The 20,765-nt window shown below is 36.4% G+C and overlaps 3 protein-coding genes across 6 annotated transcripts; 1 reads left to right on the top strand and 2 right to left on the bottom strand.

Annotated features, from left to right (window-relative positions):
• The first annotated feature begins 2,402 nt into the window (after positions 1-2,402).
• cideb (cell death inducing DFFA like effector b) lies at positions 2,403-6,575 on the top strand. Its single transcript, XM_007250208.4, has 5 exons — positions 2,403-2,548; positions 3,005-3,119; positions 3,456-3,605; positions 4,540-4,733; positions 5,943-6,575. Exons 1-5 carry the CDS (start codon positions 2,523-2,525, stop codon positions 6,091-6,093), a joined length of 636 nt encoding a protein of 211 aa, XP_007250270.3. The 5' UTR covers positions 2,403-2,522; the 3' UTR covers positions 6,094-6,575.
• homezb (homeobox and leucine zipper encoding b) lies at positions 6,263-12,478 on the bottom strand. Of its 4 annotated transcripts, none has more exons than XM_007250210.4 (3): positions 12,391-12,478; positions 10,500-10,850; positions 6,263-9,071 (listed from the first exon to the last, which is right to left on the bottom strand). In XM_007250210.4, exons 2-3 carry the CDS (start codon positions 10,842-10,844, stop codon positions 7,113-7,115), a joined length of 2,304 nt encoding a protein of 767 aa, XP_007250272.2. In that variant the 5' UTR covers positions 10,845-10,850; positions 12,391-12,478; the 3' UTR covers positions 6,263-7,112. The 4 variants fall into 4 exon arrangements, with proteins under 4 accessions (XP_007250272.2, XP_049338029.1, XP_007250273.2 ...); XM_049482072.1 differs by having other exon boundaries at positions 12,347-12,472; XM_007250211.4 differs by lacking the exon at positions 12,391-12,478 and adding an exon at positions 12,298-12,384.
• Positions 12,479-13,766: 1,288 nt separating this feature from the next.
• LOC111194218 (pyrin-like) lies at positions 13,767-17,613 on the bottom strand. The gene is made up of 4 exons (XM_049482071.1): positions 16,577-17,613; positions 16,350-16,488; positions 15,572-15,598; positions 13,767-15,326 (listed from the first exon to the last, which is right to left on the bottom strand). The coding sequence occupies exons 1-4, from the start codon at positions 16,715-16,717 to the stop codon at positions 14,764-14,766; spliced, it is 870 nt and encodes a 289-aa protein (XP_049338028.1). The 5' UTR covers positions 16,718-17,613; the 3' UTR covers positions 13,767-14,763.
• Between the last annotated feature and the right edge of the window lie 3,152 nt (positions 17,614-20,765).

Genomic DNA, 20,765 nt, shown 5'->3' with positions numbered 1-20,765 from the left:
TATATATATATATATATATATATATATATATATATATATATATATATATATATATATATATATTTATATATATATATATATATATATATATATATATATATATAATTTTCAAATTTTCTGAGATACTAACTTTTGGGTTCTCGTTATCTGTAAGCTATAATCATAAATAAAAGAAATAAACACTTTAAATAGACTACTCTGTGTGTAATACTGAAGTAAAATAACTTTTAAATGACATACAATTTTATTTGAGATGCACTAGTATAATATATATAATTATTTATAAATAATTTATATATATATATATATATATATATATATATATATATATATATATATATATATATATATATATATATATATATATAATATGTTTCAGCACTGAAAAAAATGATTTGTGGATTTTTAGACTCCAGTCATACGTCTTTTAAACCTGCTCTGGCTGCATGCTCTGGATCAGCTCACCTCAACAGCGAGGAGCACAGAGTAGCAGTAATGCTAGCGCCTTTACTGCCTAAAAACCGTTTGATGTAGAAAAACAAGTTTTCTTTGCTTATTTAGCAAACTACTTCATTGTATTTTCTAAAATTAAAAGAATATCCCGGATAAGTAGTTAGTTACTGTTTTTTAATTTGAGGTTTTATCCGTTTAGCTCCGTTCACCCCAATTCATTGAGGACTCCCTCTCGGGCTCCCTCTAGCGGTTTGCAGTTCTCAGGGCAGATTCTCTATAAACGGGCCTTTGGTGTTCACTTCCTCACTCCGAGGGCACACTTCTTCCCTCAATAAGAGTCTAGTGCAGTCCGAGCGCACAAGTCAGCATGTTTAAATCTTTTTCTATCATGTGTCAGCATCAGTAAGCGTTCTGTATCTGTGTAGTTTTATCCAAAATAAATGTACATTGCTATATTTGTAATCTGCAGATTTTTTTATGTTTTTTTTTTAAATACTATGGAGATTTGGGACAGAGCCATTTCTGATTTTTTTTAATTAAAGTACCAACTAAACTAGGTAATGGCTGCGTCCAGAAATCTCAAAAATTACAAAAAAAGTGATTTTGTGGTGCCATCCTGTGACTTTAAAATCCTCCTCAAAGCGGCTCCCAACGGAGGAGATACGCCAGACTATCCAGGAAGACTTTTATGGATTTTGAAGTGACATCGCTGAGCGATGCCCACAGAGCACACACGACATGTTATGTTACATAATAAAATAATTATTCATTTACTAACATATTTTTTGAATTGTGTGTAGAAATGTGTAGAAATCACACAACACTTCTGTGACTGTTGACAAAATATATTCACTTATTATAAACAAATAAAAAAAGAGATAAATAAATAAAAAACAACACACAAGGCTTCCACTTTTATCTTTTTGGCAAATATTTAATATTTTAATGAATTGTATAATATATTTCATAACTATATAATACATTTTAGAAATATAATACTTTCTCTGCAATGAGCAGGAGATTAAATATCCACAGTTAAAGCAGTTAAAATTGTGAACATATATTTGCTGACTGTTTGCAGCAGCTGTGTAGTTGGCTGAGTAGTATTGGTGGAGCTGAAATCATCAGTAGTCAACATCCTCTTAAAAGGGATCAGCTGTCCCATGTCCCCCAATTACTGCTCCTTCTCTCAGGTTCTGGGGGCGGGGCCACAGGGGCATTGGCCCCAGCTGAATCTGATTGGCCCTCTGAGGTGCCCCTTTCCTGTCACTCATGTGTCTTTTGCCAGAGAGCAGATCATAGGTGGACACAGTTCCATGCCCAAACAGATGAGATAATGAGATAGAAAAATGGTTTGTGATTAAATATTTGACAGTATTTGTAAAAAGGTTTTGAAAAATGAATAAAATGATGAATTTTCTCATGTTGCATGTAAAATTGGTAAGGAGATCTGCTAAATGAAGCCAAAAATTTGGCAAAAGCTATTAAGAGATTTCAGAAGCACAAGACTTTAGCAGCACGAAAAAAAAAAATCCACCAAAAAAACTAAAATAAAAGCAAACACTGGAAAAATCAAAACGCAAATAATAATAAGGTAATCAATCATATTTAAACATATACATTTAATATATTACACTGTTTCCTTTAGATTCTTAAAATATATCTATTTTTGGAACAAACCTTTACTGTGCTTGCTTTTTAAAATAACATTCAAGTGAAATGCTACTGGTCCCCTCTATGAATATTGTGGCCCCTTACTCAAAAAAGTCCTAGATCTACCACTGGTCAAAGCACATAGCGTCTGTGTGTTTGTGTATGTTTATGTCCAGCTTAGCTTGGTTATCTTTTTCATCCACACACCCTCAGCACACTATCATAATCCGGACCTTGCCCCATGACATCTCTGACTAAATCACTGTGTTCAGACCAAAGTCCATAAAAGCAGATTCATGTAGTCAACTAAAACAGAACCAGCTCAGAGCCTAATCCTGGAACTACAGAGAGAAGCACATCTAATTATTAATTTAAACAAACAAACAAAATAATATTGGAGCACTGAAGTCACCAGGATGGACACAACATCCTCACTGATTAAGTATGATTGACTATTGGATATATTAGTGTTTATTATATACTTTAGTATGAAACAGTATATGTTGTCTGCCAGTTTTCTATTTTGTTTTTGATAAAATTATTCTTACAAGTAAAATGTCTTGCTAATTCTTTTGTTTACTTGTTTTTATGTGTTGCTTTATAATTAAGCCATTTTAAACGATGAAACATTCCATATATATTTGATTTGTTTTCCTGAACAGATTAAGCAGAATATTAGACTAAATGGTCAATAGTGACGTACTACTAAGCTAAGATTTAACCTAATTCAGTCTTACACTAGAATACAGCTCTACAGTAGGTGTTGAGAAGAACACCAGACATCACTTGCATTACTAGGCATCTTGTTTTAAACTGTTTAAAAGTTTAAATAACACTTTTCAAGTCATTATATAATAAATTCAGTTTTTTTCTATTTTTGTTTGGACCCCTGTTTTAGGTCAGTGTCACGGCGTGTGTGGTCACCCCCTCAGAGGCCTTTCAGAGTGTGTACTTTTAACAGAGAGAGTCGTAAGGGAGTCACTGCTGCCACATTAAAGGAGCTGAAACAGAAGGTGAGTGAGTGACCAGCAGAGAACACACTTTGAGTTTTAGTTTGCTTTTCTTTAGCATTTGCTGCTTTATTCTTAATTCAAAGTTTAGGCCTTTTTATTTAAAAGACTGCTAAATATAAAAATATTTGTGTGTAAGTCAAATATTTGCTTTTCTGGAAAATTAACACTTGTTTTGGACTAAATGGTTTTATCATTAGTGATATACTGTTTACTTGCTAGATCTTATAAACCAGCCTTTTAGAACACGAGACAGAGCTTTAGGCTAATCTCTTATCTCTTTATCTGCATATCTGTCTTATAATGTTATCATGTCATGATTGTTTGTGTGTGTGTCAGGCAGCCCATGCTCTGCTGATTCCCACCCTGCTGTCTCTGGTGTGTGAGGAAGATGGGACTGAAGTGGATTCAGATGAGTTCCTCATGGCTCTACCAGATAACACAGTTTTCATGGCCTTGGAGCCGAGGCAGACCTGGAGACCTCATCCGGTATGTATGATTGTAGTAATGATATTCATTTAAAATGCTGTGTAGTGTAAAACTATGCATCGGTATTAAAATAAATTTGGCAGGCAACATATCTATTTTGTTCTTTTGTATACAGCTCTGGAAAAAAAGAGAAAAAAAGAGACCACTTCAGTTTCTAAATCATTTTTTCTGATTTTGCTATTTATAGGTACAAGTTTGAGTAAAATGAACATTGTTTTATTCTATAAACTACGGACAACATTTCTCCCAAATAAAAAAAAATACTGTCATTTAGAGCATTTATTTGCAGAAAATGAGAAATGGCTGAAATAAGATACAGAGCTTTCAGACCTCAAATAATGCAAAGAAAACAAGTTCATATTCATAAAGTTTTATGAGTTTAAGAGTAGAGTTATTTTTTTTTTAATCTCTTCCACCAGTCTTACACACTGATTTTGGATAACTATGCCAGTACTGGTGCAAAAATTAAATCAGTTCAGCTTGGTTTGATGGCTTGTGATCCGTCTTCCTCTTGATTATATTCCAGAGGTTTTCAATTTGGTAAAATCAAAGAAACTTATTTTTCAGGGGTCTCTTATTTTATCCAGAGCTGTATATGTTGATTTTTGCTATAGCACTGATCCAGAGCAATTTACAAGATTTATTACAGAGGTGGGCCCATGTAATGTAGGAGCCTTGCCTACAAACTTCTATTGTTGTAGCACAGCATAGTCACTCAGAATAGACATTGAACCCTAGTCTCCCAGGGTGTTTTAGCTCACAAACAGATCTTGAAGATAGTCATAATGCCAACCACAACAACCACAGGTAACAGTAACGAAAATGTTTGTAAATGTATATTATGTGAGTGTATGTGTATATAAAAGCAATGATATTATAATAATAACACTACCAATAATAATAATAATAATAATAATAACTGTATCTTTCACAGTTAGCCCGGAGAGGTGGCTCCAAACCAGCTGACAGCAAACCCCGCACTGGTCGAGACATTGCTCGAGTGACCTTTGACCTATACCGCCTGAACCCAAAGGATGTGTTTGGCTCTTTGAGTGTGAAGGCCACGTTCCAAGGCCTGTACTCTGTTAGCGCAGACTTCAAATGCCTAGGGCCCAAAAAAGTGCTCAGGTGAGAAAACAAGAAGTCCATACCTTTAACTACAGCCTTTAATACCTACATTTGATTAATTTTTCTGTTACACTTTTGTTTTATAGGTATGAACAATTTGATGAGAAATAATTGTAAAATCTTCAAATTATATATATATATATATATATATATATATATATATATAATCGTAAATAAATTACACCAGAATGCTTAGTAGGTGTGTAAGCGTGCCATACAAACTCCAATGTTGTGGGATTATTTTGGGTGACATGATGTTAAAGGGCTCATGTAATGGCAGGGAAAGAGTTTGATGTAATATGTAAATAAGGCTTAGGTTTTAAATGAACTCTCTACCTAAGTCCTTATAGGAAAATAATGTCTGCTTTAATTAACTTTTTTGTGACCGGTTAGGTATTTCGTAATAGCACTTGGTGCAAAACAAATAGCCCTAAAATGTGTAAGATTACACATTTTTGGAGAAACCTTAAGTTACAAGTATCTATTACAACATTCAATGTTTTTTACAGCCACAAATTAAAGGATTACATTCCTGCTAGATTGTGTGGCATTTTAGTAAAACAAAGTACTTAACTCCATCATACTTAGAACCAGTAGTCAGCAAAATCCAGGATGGTTAAAGAACTCCAGGATTTGCAGTGTTGGCTTGTTTTGCCTATTCATTCAAGAAGATTTCTCTTTTTTTTGTCATTTCATATCAAACGTGGTACATGAGGTGGAATCTGGAAAATTTAAATCAATTCCAGTGCCATTTATCTGTAATAAGCACTGAGTAATTCAATTCTCCAATGAGGTCTTACTTTACCTCACTGAAAGCATAGATTTATCTCATTTTCCTGTAAATACAGAACTTACTATGTATCTCATATAGCTAATAAGAAAATCCAGTTAATCTAATTTGTTTTAGGCTAAACACAAATGATTAGTACTTAAAGAACATTGAGGGTTAATTTCCCAAAAAGATGATTTTTAAACAATTGACACTCATTCTACCAAAAACGATGATCTAGTCACCAAGATGTTTTTGAAAACTAAGCCGTAACTAAACATTGTATTTAATGACATGAATAATATGGATGTACAGCATATTCAATCTTACGATAAGATAATCCTTTATTAGTCTATCTTTATTAATCTACCTTGTATTTGAGTGTACAAACATTACGGTAACAGTACAATTAGAGTTCTTCTCTAATTTCTCCTTCACAGGGAAGCCCTCAGATTCATCTCCACTGTACTCCAAGCAGCAGGACACATGCTACTTACATCAGCCACTGTAATTCGCCGAATCATTCAAGGGGCAGACCTCCTTCAAGTGCAGAACGCTGATCATGACGTTCAAGCAGAATACTGGAACTGACTTCAGCTTTATTCAGAACATTAAATTATATATTTTTGTAATGTAAATGTAATTTTGAAAATATATTTCGTATAACAATGTAAATACACACAATATAATCTTTAATAACAGTTTGATTTGTTTTATGTACGTATCTGAAAATACAACAGATTGGGGGTGAAAACAATCATGTTTTGAAGACCAGTTTATTGGGTTAAAATGCCATTGTAACCAAGGGGAAACATTTTCTAGAAATAGGTACAAAAATCTTCACAAGTGAAAAAGGAATTCTCTAGTCAACCCCATGATATCAATCAAATGCATAGAATATAAAATGTATCATTCAAGCTTTTCTCTTCAATTATGGTCCTATGGTCTAAAAAATGACTGAATGTTGAAAGAAGCAATAATTGAAATTTATGCACATGTAATAGCATCTGATCTTTTAACATTAAATAATGCATGTTAAAACTATTTTAAAATAAATATTTTTTTTCCACTGATTTACTGTTAAGAGCAATTTAAAATGTATTGAAAAGGTCTAAAGCGCAGTTTTTGTTGAAAATATGAAGTATATTAGAAAAAACAAACAAAAAAAACATGGAATACAATTTTAAAGGACATTAATAGCTTGCTGAAGGACTCACAGAAACAGACACCGAAATGCTACACATGAAAGCTGACAGTAGTTTCACTCAGTACCTGTGGTCTGCAAATTACTCTCAGCCTCTCTCTTTGCTTATTTAGTGTTATCATAAATAATTTCAACATAGGCAAAAATGTTTTAATTGGCAAAATTAAATAAATAAATTGTGTACTAAAAATTCTGACGAGGCACTGGATTTTTTCAATGCATCAGTGGTGATGAACACTGGAAATGAGATAAAAAGAGACACCAGAAAACCTTAAAACAAAATAAAATAAACCCCTTTATGAGAAACAGTACTTGGCAGCCAAGTAGAGTCCTGACTCTACATCAGATTTTTTTTCTATTCTAAATGCTCTCTAACATTAAATGTAACTTTACAATTACCCCAGAGTCAAAGCTCACCCTCTGGCAGTTTTGAAGAATTGTCTTCAAATACCTTATCCCAGACCACTTGACTCGCTCCTGTCCCGTTACTGGGTTTAGGTTCCTCCTGGCCTAAGCTAGAGTCCGCACCATCTAGCCAGGACTTCCTCGAGGCCCTACCGCCTCTTCTCTGCTGCTTGGTAATGCCTACAACGATGCGCTCCCTGTCCTCTGGACTCATCCAGCGCATGTTGTTGTGTTTGACATGGTAGCGTGTGTCTCCGAACCACTGCACAATCTCTGTCCGTGTCAGGCCTGTCCTCCGCTGTAAGTTGGTGTAGTCATCACTGGTGGGCCACTGGCAATTTAAAAAGCTCTGCCTCAATACGTCCAGCTGCTGCTGTGTCTTCTTCCGAAGGTTGGGCTCAGGGCCAAGGCTAAGGACCCGGCCTTGGATAAAGGAGGGCGAGGGAGAAGAAGAGGAAGTAGACGGAGAAGGAACTATGGTAATTTCCTTACGTTCTTGTTTAACAGAAGTCTGAACATCCCTAGGCTCTGGGTTTACTGTTCTCCCCTCTTTTCTCAAATCTAGCCCGCTTCCACTAACTCCTTCCATCAGAGGGTCCTGTTCATCCTCCAGGTCCACATCCATATCCACATCCACATCCACCTCAAAACCCTCGGCGCCCATTGCCTCACTGCCCTCAAACAGGCCTGCGCTGGGGTACACATCGCCATCAAGTTTTCGATTTCTACCCGAACCTCGACGTGAGCGACTTCCATCCTCTGACATCCATGACCGACCACTTCTGCGAAGCTGATATCGGCTGTCAGCAAACCACTTGCGAATCTCATGCCGCCCAAGTCCAGTGACACGCTGAAGACGTTGAACCTCAGCCTCGGAAGGCCAGTTCCTGTGGACAAAACTGCGGCGGAGCACCATTAGCTGAGCTTTGGTCTTCTTACGCAGTTGTCCCGTAGGAGCACGAGAATCCATGTTGGCCAGGTCTGACAGGGACTGGTACTCCATGCTACTGGGTGGGATACTGTCATCTAATTGTGCTGAATAACTGAATTCGCTGGGACTTTGGGGCTCATCTTCAAGAGGAGCCATGTCATTCATATTTACGTGGGACTGAGAATTAACTTTGTTTGGGGATGTATGTTCAAAAGCAGACTGAGCTTCTGCTGTTTGTGGAACAAACTGTTCTAAACCGTTAGTGTACTGAGGAATGGCATTACAATTTGTTACAGCACTGCCGTTGAAATCGATGGAATTATGCTGAGATAAAATGGTACCGTGGCTGGGTGTGTGATGCATCTGTGACATATGTGTTTTCCCTGCATAAGACTGTTTAAAACTTGGCACGTGCCCTTCTGTTGTCTTTTTCTGAAGAGCTAAATCTTCAGATAATGCATCTTCCTTGTCTTCTACACACTCCTCCTCGTGGTTCGCTTGATGTTGCCGTCGCAGTTTGCGCCGTGTCTCACGGATGTCATCGTCGCCCCAGCTAATTCCGTAGCGAACACGCTGCATCATAAACCAGACCTTGACCCGTTCAGCAGGCAGGGAGCAGCGGCGTGCCAAAGCACTTGCCTCCTGCTCTGTGGGATAAGGAAAGATGTTAAAAGCCTCTACAAGCTCAGAAACTGCATCTAACTCATGAGTCTGCTCAGAGCGAACCCACACCAGCTTCAGCCCTTCAGACACCAACGGCAGACACACCAAGTGGGTCCTGTTAAGGCTGGATGTGCCAGAAGATGCAGTGCCTTCACTTTGGTTTCCTTTGTTAGACCCTGAAGAACATGATGCTTTTCTCCGAGGCAAAACGGAGGCAAGACATGGGCTTTGGCTGGGCTCGTCAGCTGGTGCATTTTTTGCAGTCTCTGTTTGCGCCAGCTCTGGAACCTGGTTCTCCACAGTGCATGTACTTCTTTCCTCTGAGTCCTTGGCTAAGGAAGACGTGGACCCCTCAGAAAGCTCTGGCTGTAAGAGGCATTGAAAATATGATATGAAGGTTTGTCAGATTAATTAGAGTATGCAATACTACTTGACAAAATTGTATTTTGCTTGTGGGCTACACTAGCCTGATTTAATATGTGCTAACATCTATGGATCAACAAAACAGAAGGAGAGTAGAAGAGAAAACCTTAATTTTCACAATTAAAAAATACTAGCTACACAAATTGTGTAAAATTATGCAAAGCAAAAAATAAAATCAAACTAATTTCTGCTACACAATACTGCAATATTAAATACAGATGTTTTGACCAGATTCAATAATCATTCTTCAAAAAAAAAAAAGTTATGATAACAATGCCACTGCCAAGGTTTGTAGCAAAAAAAAATTATACTGGCCAGATATAATCTGCCTCTTGTAGATATGTGATGCAAAATGAAAGATATTTGTAGCATTATGTATGTAAGTTGCCTTACATGACATTGCACATCCCGCATTGTAACTATTGCACATGCACAGATTGCAATAACAATATATAGTGGAGTCATAATCAAAACATTTATGATCTGTGTACATATATATGATATTGGGAAAATTATCTTGCTTGATTTATATACTAATTTCTTCACCAATTTTAGTCCACTTTTTGTGTATGCAGTCACAGTTATTGAAACATGACTGGCTAAAATACTGTTAACAGTAAAATATGTGAACAAACATACAAATAAACACAATAGACAATATCACGATTATAAAAAAAAAATCTTGGTCATGTTCATTTGTTGTACGACAAATCGATACGATATATGATATATCGCAAATATTGTGACAGGCCTACAGTCAATATATTAATTATGCACTCCATTACTGTCTATATTAGACAGATATAATCTGCTTCTGGTATATAGGTAATAAGTTATCACAATAATGAGAAACTTCCCTAAAATAAAAAATGTACTGTGACATTACACAGCACATTGCACAATCTGCCACGTGAACACTAAACATGCACACACTGCAATCAAGATGCTCTAACTATTTATTATGCAACCCTTGTTCAGGCCAACTGAACAGGAGGCAACGATTAGTCAATACAATCAACGAAATTGATTCTAAAAAAATGTGTCAACTCAAAATTTTCAGTGTCAATTTCAGTGTCAACTAATCATATATTTGAAACAGCACTGACTACACAGTGCTGAGGACAGAAACGCAACTTTAGAGGGGTAATGGGTTCACTTACACAGTTCACACTCAACTTGCACTGTGTCTCCAAAAGTGCCCAAACACAACAGATCATATATGTACTAAATATCAGCACTTTCCTCTTCTAAACATCTTTGTCCATTTAAAAAAACATTAAATCACACTTTCAGCTGTTTCTTTTAAGGGCATTGAAAAATAATCATCAGACACTAACCCACAAAAAACAAACACATATATATGACACTTACGTTTTCCACAGGAGGGCTTTTTTGCTTTCTTTCTGGGCTTTGCTTTCCATCCACAACAGCATCCTGAATATCTGCATCTGAATCTTCATCTCCATCCTCCTCCTCTTCCTTGCCCCCACCTTTCTCTTCTCTCAGCGAGCTCGGGCCAGGGAGGGAGGTAACAGGGTGGACAGAGTGAAGGTGCTGGCTAAGCGAGCAAACGTCTGCTGCTTTATAGCCACAGATACGACAGTCGTAGCCGTCGGCAGTCATTAAACTCTTACCCCCGACTCCATTCCTCTCTACACCTGTACTCCTCTCCTCGGGAGCCCGCTCAGCAGCTCGTGATGGCTCACACTGCTCCATTGCAAACTACAGACAGAGAGAAAGGGATGAAGAGAAAGTTAGGCAGCAGCCTTCTAGCAAAGTAACAACACCAACACCACCACGATTAACAGCCATAACAGCTAACTACTAACAACTAACTAATAGGTATTCAGAGCTTCACATTATTTTAATATTTTACAATTTACTCACGAAATAATTAAAAGAGTTGTGTGTTTTACACTAGCTAGTTAACTAGTTAACCTAGCTAACCAACTATCTTGTGTAGTTCAATGCTAAGTAGCTAGTTAACTATCAAGATTGGTAAACCATTCTATTTCTGGTGTTCTGTCGAGTTGTGCTACCCATCGATCTGTGCTTCTTACCTTCACTGGGCATGCGCTTCCCCACATTTTGTTAACTATATGACTTCATTTTTTGTTCATGATAATTCAATTTATCTTCTTCTTTGTCTTGTTATTTTCTTTAACTAAACAACCTGACATCACCGTCATTATTTAGCCCTATCTGGACAGGATTAGTTTCTATTATTTCACACTTCTACTCTTGCATCCGGCAATCTGCAATTGGAAAATCAGGAGGACCAGTGAGTTTTTTGGCTTTCTTGATCACATGACATGACGTTCAGTAGCTCCTCCATTACATTGCATGGTCATTCCGGAGGGGAATAAAATCACAGAGGAAGCCCATAAAAGAATAAAATTACCCCAGGACCCCCTGAGAAACTAATCCCATCTGGGTAGGGCTTTATCCTGAGTGATAACTACAGAGGTGTAAATGGCAATTAATAAATAGTAGCATTAATTATTATATGAACCTAATAAAATACAAAACATATATTTGTTTAGCTCACTAATCACGTCTCATTATCGTAACTTGATTAACTTAACCCTGATACAGTAACGTTAGTTAAGTTAGCTTATCTACATATCCTGTTAGAAGCATGTTCTGATATAGAGCTTATTTTATATTTATATTTTTACTTTAGCAAAATATACAGTAGGGTAGCGCGGTTTGTCAAGGTAGCACAACCCGTCAGTACCCCGAAATCCGCATATAACCCGTTCCCAGGTCAGAGTTAAGATAGCCAGCTAGCGCAGCAGCAGCTATGCTAACTAGCTAGCAAAATAAACTAGCAGGCTAACGCCGACCCGGCCGCCGTCGTGTTACAGTAGCTAAGGTAACTATGGTAGCGTTAGTTAGCTTAGCAAGGGTTAGGTCAGCTAGGCTAGTTAGCCAACCAGCTAACTAACGTTACCATAATCTTCTCAGCCCCGCTGACACTGCACTGCCAGCGACGCAGCCACATTTTAGCTCAATAAAAACTGCCTGGACGGGATTTTACACTTTAAACCGTCTCTCGCCAGCATTACACAGTTTGCTCTCGAGCTGCTAAGAATCGAAACAAAGGCTTTAACCGCTGCAGCTCCTCTCTAACAGCGCCTCCAGCCACCCACATAACCCGCACCCTTACGCAGCCAGCCCCCCGACACACTGCCCGCACCCCCGGTACGAAGCTGGACCTTAACGAGGCCGTACCGAGCCCCGGTACGGAGCGTGAACTCGCCTCGGTTAGCTGTTGTCAATCTGTCACAGTTTGGTTTGTCGCATCTTCGATCCGTGAAAACAGAAACAGTTAATGTTTCCGACCTTCAAAATAAAAGTCCCCAAACACCGCGACCCCGAACCTCCGGTCAACCAACCGAACCGACGTGTCGAAAGTGCTGAACCGGAAACAGCACTAACCATATCAGACCTGCCTTAAAAAGTAAGAAACCACTTCAGTTTCTAATCTATTTTTTCTCAGATTGAAATGAACATTTCTCAGAATGAAATGAACATTGTTGTTTGATTCTATAAACTACGGACAACATTTCACCCAAATTAAAAAAAAAAATATATATATATATATATATATTTATATATTGTAATTTAGAGCATTTATTTGCAGAAAATAAGAACGGCTAAAATAATAACAAAAAGATGCAGAGCTTTCAGACCTAAAATAAAAAAGCAGGGAGAGAGAAAAAACTACTAACATGATAGGAAAATGTGTTTACGCTGCCACTAGGGTGCTGCTGCTTTACTTCAGTGTGCAGATTTTTTTCAATGCAGTGGGCGGGGCTAAGATACTGTTTATGAATAATATGTCTGAATTTGTGTGAAGTGAAAGAATACACATGAAAATAGAAAACACACCATGTCCTTTGCAATGGATGGAGGGTCAGAATGGTTAAAGAGCCACTCAATTCTAAACCATATTTTTTTCCATGAATAGATGAAATTTGTTCCTTTGAAGTAATTAAACATACCAGTCCTGCTTTTTTTTGCCCTCTCATGTTTAACTGTGCTATATGCATGGATAATATGTTCATGTACTCGCAATATGCAGATCAGTCTAACATTTTTGCAATGATGTTATTAAAATATTTTGTCATTATTATTGCATACGTTACTATATGGCACACCCCTAATTGGGGCTCTACTTCACTCACTTTACGGTGAAAGACATGCCCCCCCCCAAATAATAATAATAATAATTATAATTATAATATAAATAATAATATTATTTTTAATTATTATTATTATTATTATTATTATTATTAATCTTATGCTGACTCAAAGGCAGTCTAATTTTCCTATCTAGAATTAGGAGTCCCTAAATGTCATTTTATACCTTGATATTTTAGGCACCTTGTAACTTTAATGTTATGTATGTAACATTTGGCCTCATGTTGACGTACAAAAAAACCTAATGCAGAGGTTGAAGTGAAATGTCTATCTGTAGTGTTTTTTGCTTTATAAAAAACACACACAAAAAGCCACATCTCTAGAACAATCTTTATTTATTTTACTTATTATACTGTGTAATTATTATACTGTGTTCCACAGAATTCCAAAGAATTAAAAAAATAAGTAAAACCACCCTAAATCAGTTGTTTATTTTTAGAGGTACTCAGAACAGGTTTTTATTATTTTATTATTTATTAATTTCATTATTAGAAGTAGTAATAGTAATATTGGTAATCATTTCAATTAAAGAAAGAGAAAAATAAATGTGATTATACATGACTGAAAGGTTAAATGTTATCTTTGCTGATTTGATGATTTCTGTACAGTGTCCTCTCCCTTTTTACTTGTCCACTTTTCCCACATGATTGTCAATGAAAAATACACACATTTCAGTATATTGAAAGTTGTCTCAGCCTGGCTATACTATTTTATTTTATGCTCTCTGGAAATTTGAATGTAGTGTCATGCCTCCTAGTCATGACTCCCAATCATGCCTGTCTTCATACAAATTCTATTTGGACTACATTTCCCAAAATGCCTCAGTTGACCACTACTCAGAAGATCAATCACCACATATTAGCTAACCCCATCACCTGAGTACTGATTAAGTTCACCAATGTACCTGGGCGTTTGTGGCCTGTTTGTGTGGTTTTATCTTTGTGAAGTATTGCCCCTGTTTTTCAGCGGTGTAGTGATTGATCAGAGTTAAACGATTTCTGCATAATCAGTTCTGATTATTTAGGTGTCATATGTTGACCTCTTAGATGAAATTAAGGCCTATTTTCTCTAATCTAACATAACAGAAGAAGCTAAGACTCATAGTAGAATCATAGTAGTGGACTCTTCACATTACAGTTTAAAACACAATGAACTAAAATTGACACAAACAGTTTAGATATACAAATTACACATAAAAGTAAAAAGACAATTACATATAATTAAATAGGCATAAAACATCAGGCTTTTTTGAACTCATTAGAATTAGCTCATTTTGGATGGCATTTTTGCTTTTTTTTTTTTTTACTTAACTGCAACGCAGTTTAGGTTAATGTTGTTTACTGTGTAATTAGTTGCATATAAATAATTTGGTCTTGTTCCATCATATATTTTAGCTAATGCATTTACTATATGAATGAAAAAAAGTTATTTAATATCTCAGAGACATATTACTGATGGGTGTAATAGTGAGAGGAGCTGAGTTTTTACCCCCTTCATTAGGGCCAGGGTTGAAATATGGATAGAGTAACCCAGTAAAAGACTGACCAGTGAAAGAGTAGATATGAGACCTGGCCTCCACATCATAAAAGGAGACCAGACCCTCCTCATAATCCACAAACACCCCCACCTTCTGGGGCTTCTCTTTTAGGGAGAGGAGAACTGGGGGATTATGACAAGCCTTGCAGACCTTGCAATCATTGTCCCTCTGAGTCAGAATCCAAAATCCAGCGGCAGGGCACAGAGTAAACTCTGTATTACTGGTAATGGACTCTTTGGCCACACCTATCACCCATGAGGTTTTCCCCTTGACCTGCACCTCATAGTAAAATTTGCCTGATGAAAACCCCTGCTTGCCTAAGACATTTGTATATGGATAAAATACAAAATGGCCTCCGAACAGAGCCACTCGTCGGATTCCTTTTCTCACTTGTTTTCCATCTTGAGACAGGACTAGACTGGCATGGGCCTTCTCTGGATCCAAAGTCACATCCACTGAAAAAAATATCAGTTTTAGAAATAAGGATGTTCCAAATGACAAAAGGTTAGAAATATTTTCACTGACTTTGTTTTAAAATTGCCTCAAAGTACTGTTACTCTGTAATGCCATTTTTTATGTTAAAAAAAGTGCTATGGATTATATGTGAATCACTGGGCATCATTGCATGCTTATTGTATATTACATCTATTATATATTATATCTTTTTTGTTAAGCTAAAACACCACAATTCACACTGTACCTTTATACTCCTTTATCTTCTTCAGCTCTGTGAAGAGAAAAAAAACGAAAAAAAAAAAAAAACATTAATTGATTATATGGAATCATCTGCTTCATAATATGACTTAATACAAAACATAAGAGTACCCCCACAAGCTTCAAATGCCTATTAAATTCAATATGTTGTTAAGGTACAATTGCAATTTTGTAAAAAGTCTAGCAACTATGTGGTGACTGTGGTGGTGCCTCCTGCCAATTTGTCTACCAATAATCATACTGTATTTGTGCATAAAATAATTTGTAAATCACACATTGCACCACAATTTGAAGAGCATTTATTTGTGAAGTACAAATAATAGAAGTGTGTGGTTTGGGTGCAGGCTTAGGCTAAGGAGATGAGTGTTTATATATACAGTGTTATTGCTTTTACATTATCTAGTCTAATAGGTTTGGATGTTATATGTTACGATATACTCTCATAGTGTTAATGCATGTCATTGCTGTTGAGTAGAAACCTTCAAATTCCAAATCGTGCATCTTCAAACAGTCATAATTAAATTTTGTTAACCGTAATTCTGAAGGCTCAAGGGGTATTGGACTTTTAAGATTACTACACTCCAATGACAGAACTCATGGGATAGCATATTAAGCCAAGCCAATGTTATCTTGTGAGTGAGGTATTGCAGAGTGCTCATGTTTTGACAAAATTAGTTTTGTGGTATATTGGGTATTTGAGCAAATAATATAACATTTATGTAAAATAGTAGAAGACAAGAAAATATGATTTAACAGACTTTTACCATTTTCATACAGTTGATCGTTCAGACTCTTTTGAAGTTGAGACAGAGCTTTTCTCACAGTCTCTACACTCAGATAAGGTTCTGTACTGATGTTAGTCCAGTTGGTGGTGTGTGGGGGTCTGCACAGGGATGGGAAAATCTACAGTCCAGCAGGAGAGAGGAGAGATCCTCAGCATGGGCAGTGTTGTTGTGCTGCATTACCATTGAGCAGATAGAGGAACACTGACCTGTAGGAGGTGGAGGTGATCCTCAGTGTGTGAGAGCTGCTCCAGCTCAGTGTCTCTCCTCTTTAGCTCAGTGATTTCCTGCTCCAGATCTTTAATGAGATCTTCAGCCTGCCTCTCTGCTGCTTTCCGCTTCTCCTCCATCACCTCAAGCAGTTCAGCCTGACTTCTCTCAATGGAGTGTATCAGAGCAGAGAAGATTTTAACAGTGTCTGTAACTACTTTCTCTGTGCTTTTCTAAAAGATCAAAACATTAAATAAATTACCACCCATTGCTTTTACAAAAATCAGAATTTGGTATTTTATAACTATGAAATCATTATTATCAGGATCACAAATACTAATATAAGCTTGTATGTTACATAACATACTTTACTAAACTCTGCAGATTTGTTGACCTCTTGAATCTTCTTCTTTCTGTCCTCAATTGACTGCTGAATTTCAGCCCGTACCACTCTCGTATAAGTCTGAGAACAGGCCATACAAAGAAAAGATAGATTCTTCTTAAATTAGGATTAAAGCAATACTGATTTTATTTGCAGACTGTGTAACTATTTTTTTCATAATGAATTTTGTTTCTTGATGGCACTTGTCACTGACCTTTCTCTCAGTACTCTCCTCTTCTATAGGTACAGTTTTGTGTGTTTTGTGCTCTCCTTCAGTGCAGAATTGACACACGCATATGTGGTCATCTCTGCAGAACAGGTCCAAGGGTTTCTTATGCTTTTGGCAGATGTATATGTCAATGTTATCAACAACATCAATCAGTTTATGAGTCCTGTATTGTGGCAATAAGACATATATCACATTGCGCTTCTCCGGGTTTGGCAGGAATTTTAGCTTTACCTACATTCCTTAATTCAGCAATCATTGAAGACATAAGGTCATTTACTGTAAGATCTGGTCGTCTCTCAAAATTCTTGTTGCACATTGGGCACTGACAGCAGTCATTTTTGTCCCAGTATTGAGTAAGGCAGGTTTTACAGAAGTTGTGTCCACATGGAGTAGAAACTGGATCAGTTAATAAATTCTTACATACAGGACACAAAAAACGCTCTTCAGCCTGGGGAGCGCTAGAAGGAACTGTGGAGAAAAACAGAATTATAGGCATTTATTTTTGTTTATTAACTCTAGAAGATCACAGTCATAATTATTATATTTGGATACATTGCAAAAAGACATCACAAAATGGGCAACTTCACCGGTAGCGATTAGCTAGTTGATTTTGTAATATTCACAGTACGTATAAAATACTGTAATTAAGATTAAGTTCCAGTATTTTATACGTACAGCAATACATTTTTGAACAAGTTACTGTACAATTTACAGTGTTCTTATATACATATATACACTCTAAAATTACAGTAATAGACTCCTGTTTTATCTCAGCAAATATTTAAAACTATATACAAAAATACTTAAAAAAGGTATTACTGCATTATTTCTCACATTTTAAAATGAGATTTTTATCACACATTTCATTTATTGTATCATTTTAATTTTTTAAAAATAATTAAGGTACTAAATACATTTTATTTACTTGCTTTTTTTTGTAAATCTTTTATATTTTGTAAAACACTGCTGTCCTAAAAATCATAAAAGTAAACATTGTTGCATACAAAGAGCCATACAAGCTGGCAAGAGTGAAACAATTAACAAGCTTTACCAAATGGACAGCAGCAGTAAGAGCAAAAACTGTCCCTGTCCTGTTGCTACTGTCCCGCGACACTCTCCTACTGTCCCGCGACACTCTCCTACTGTCCCGCGACACTCACCTACTGTCCCGCGACACTCTCCTACTGTCCCGCGACACTCTCCTACTGTCTCGCGACACTCACCTACTGTCCCGAGACACTCTCCTACTGTCCTGCAGAGCTCTTTAACTGTACCGCGGAGGTTTTTAACTGTACCGCGGAGGTTTTTAACTGTACCGTGGAGGTTTTTAACTGTACCGTGGAGGTTTTTAACTGTACCGCGGAGGTTTTTAACTGTACCGTGGAGGTTTTTAACTGTACCGTGGAGGTTTTTAACTGTACCGTGGAGGTTTTTAACTGTACCGTGGAGGTTTTTAACTGTACCGTGGAGGTTTTTTAACTGTACCGCGGAGGTTTTTAACTGTACCGCGGAGTTTTTTTTAACTGTACCGCGGAGGTTTTTAACTGTTTTAACTGTCCTTCAGAGCTTTTTAACTGTCCTGTGGAGCTTTTAACTGTGCCGCAATGTGATACATTGTGTCTTAGTTATCACACTCATATATCTCTTTTATATTCTATATCACATTCTGGTATAATTATATTTTTTATTATTCATTTTTTTCTGATGTGTGTGTACTTATGTGTGTCTGTATATAAGTTCCTGGAACAGTCTAATTAATAAATTTTTTTTTTTTTGCTATATTCTCGTTTATTATTGTTTATCTACATTCTATTAAAGTCTAAATTAGTCTAAATTAAGTCTAAAAGTCTAAATTTTAGTTAAAGCATTTGCACAGCATTTTGCTTATTTTTTTCTTGGTAAATTTTCTTTAAAAATAATCAATAAAATCTAGGTGTTTGCGTTACACTTAAATTCATAAATCAGTCATCATAAATCACCATCATGAAAAAAAACGTATGTGCTTGTTTTGGGCTCTGAATTACTTAAATAATGTAAAATATCATTTCAATTGCTGATATTTAGATTTTTGCAGTGTAGGTATGAAACGATTTCAGTGACACCGTTTAATTTGTGGTCTTTTGATAGAGCCTATTCTATTGCTTATTACACTGTTTTTCAATCCTGGTCTTTAAGGGCCACTGCCCTGCACATTTTATTAATTGTCATACTTTGACAGCCCCACATTAACACAATAATTGACAGCTGATTGTCTGGTGTATTGGAAGCAGGGACAACTCCAAAAACTGCAGGACAGTGGGCCTCCTTGGCCAGGGTTGAGAAACACTGGCCTATTCCATCAAAATCCCATCACTGTGTACTTGTATTAGTTACAATTAGGGTTGTGCCGATGGACAATATCATATTATTTATTATTATTATATTATTATTATATTATTATTAAGATATAATTATTTATATCTAGGTTACAGCTTGTCTTCGTTTTTTTTCTACATGTCTGTATTCATTTTAAACATTTCATGTTATTCACACAAATATAATACGCCTGCTAGATTTCTATTATTATTACAAAAATAATTCACATATTTATTGATATTTAATCAAGAGATATCAGGCAAAATGCGCTGCGCCGTGCCTCTCTCTCTCTCTCTCTCTCTCTCTCTCTCTCTCTCTCTCTCTCTCTCTCTCTCTCTCTCAGCGCGGAGCTGAATTCAGAGCGAGGCTAAAAATAAAAACTCAGTTTAGTTAAATAAATTAAGATGAGTGAGGACCTATAAATTGAATCAAATATAAAGGATAGGTTGAGGTTTTGGTGAGCTGTTTCAATTATTTGAAACTGAAACAGATATCATTCTGCGTACTATTAGATAGCCTTTGATTGTGTTTTAAATGAGTTTTTATTTTATATTAATTATTTTTTTATTCATTTTAAATATTTTTAGTATTTTATTGATCAAACTTTTTTTGGCTATAGCGGCGTTGGCTGGTCACCTGAGCAACTACTGTGCTTTTAATCCTCTCCTGCTGTAATAAACAGTGGGGAAACCACTTTTCTTAGGTTCTGGTTAAAACTTTTCCCGCTGTGTTCTCAGAATTAAAGAGGTATAGCGAGAGATCAAATGTTACTGGGTGAAATAGTAATAGACACACAGTTTATCAGCATGATTACTGTATTTTAAATCCTCTGAATTCACAGCAACACCTGCACTCATCTCTGCATTTCATCCACCGAGGTAAACATGTTCCCCTGAACTCCTAAAGTAAACGTCAAGCAAAATTACATGATACATCTACAACAATATTGTAATAACTTAACTTTGTTTAATAAGTGTTGGATAACTGCTTGCCACGTCTGCATTGTATAATTTGATTTAATCTGCTTTATTAGGTCTACAAAAAAACTGCAGGACAGTTTAAAAGTTCCACAGGACAGTTAAAAAACTCCACGGTACAGTTAAAAAGTTCCACAGGACAGTTAAAAAGCTCCACAGGACAGTTAAAAGCTCCACAGGACAGTTAAAAAGCTCCACAGGACAGTTAAAGGGCTTCGCAGGACAGTTAAAAAGCTCCACGGTAC

The sequence above is a fragment of the Astyanax mexicanus genome, chromosome 8 (genome assembly GCF_023375975.1).
Source record: "Astyanax mexicanus isolate ESR-SI-001 chromosome 8, AstMex3_surface, whole genome shotgun sequence".
In the NCBI taxonomy this organism is placed as follows: Eukaryota; Metazoa; Chordata; class Actinopteri; order Characiformes; family Acestrorhamphidae; genus Astyanax; species Astyanax mexicanus.
Note: the sequence above shows the minus strand (reverse complement) of the source record. Positions and strands in the feature narration are given on the sequence as shown.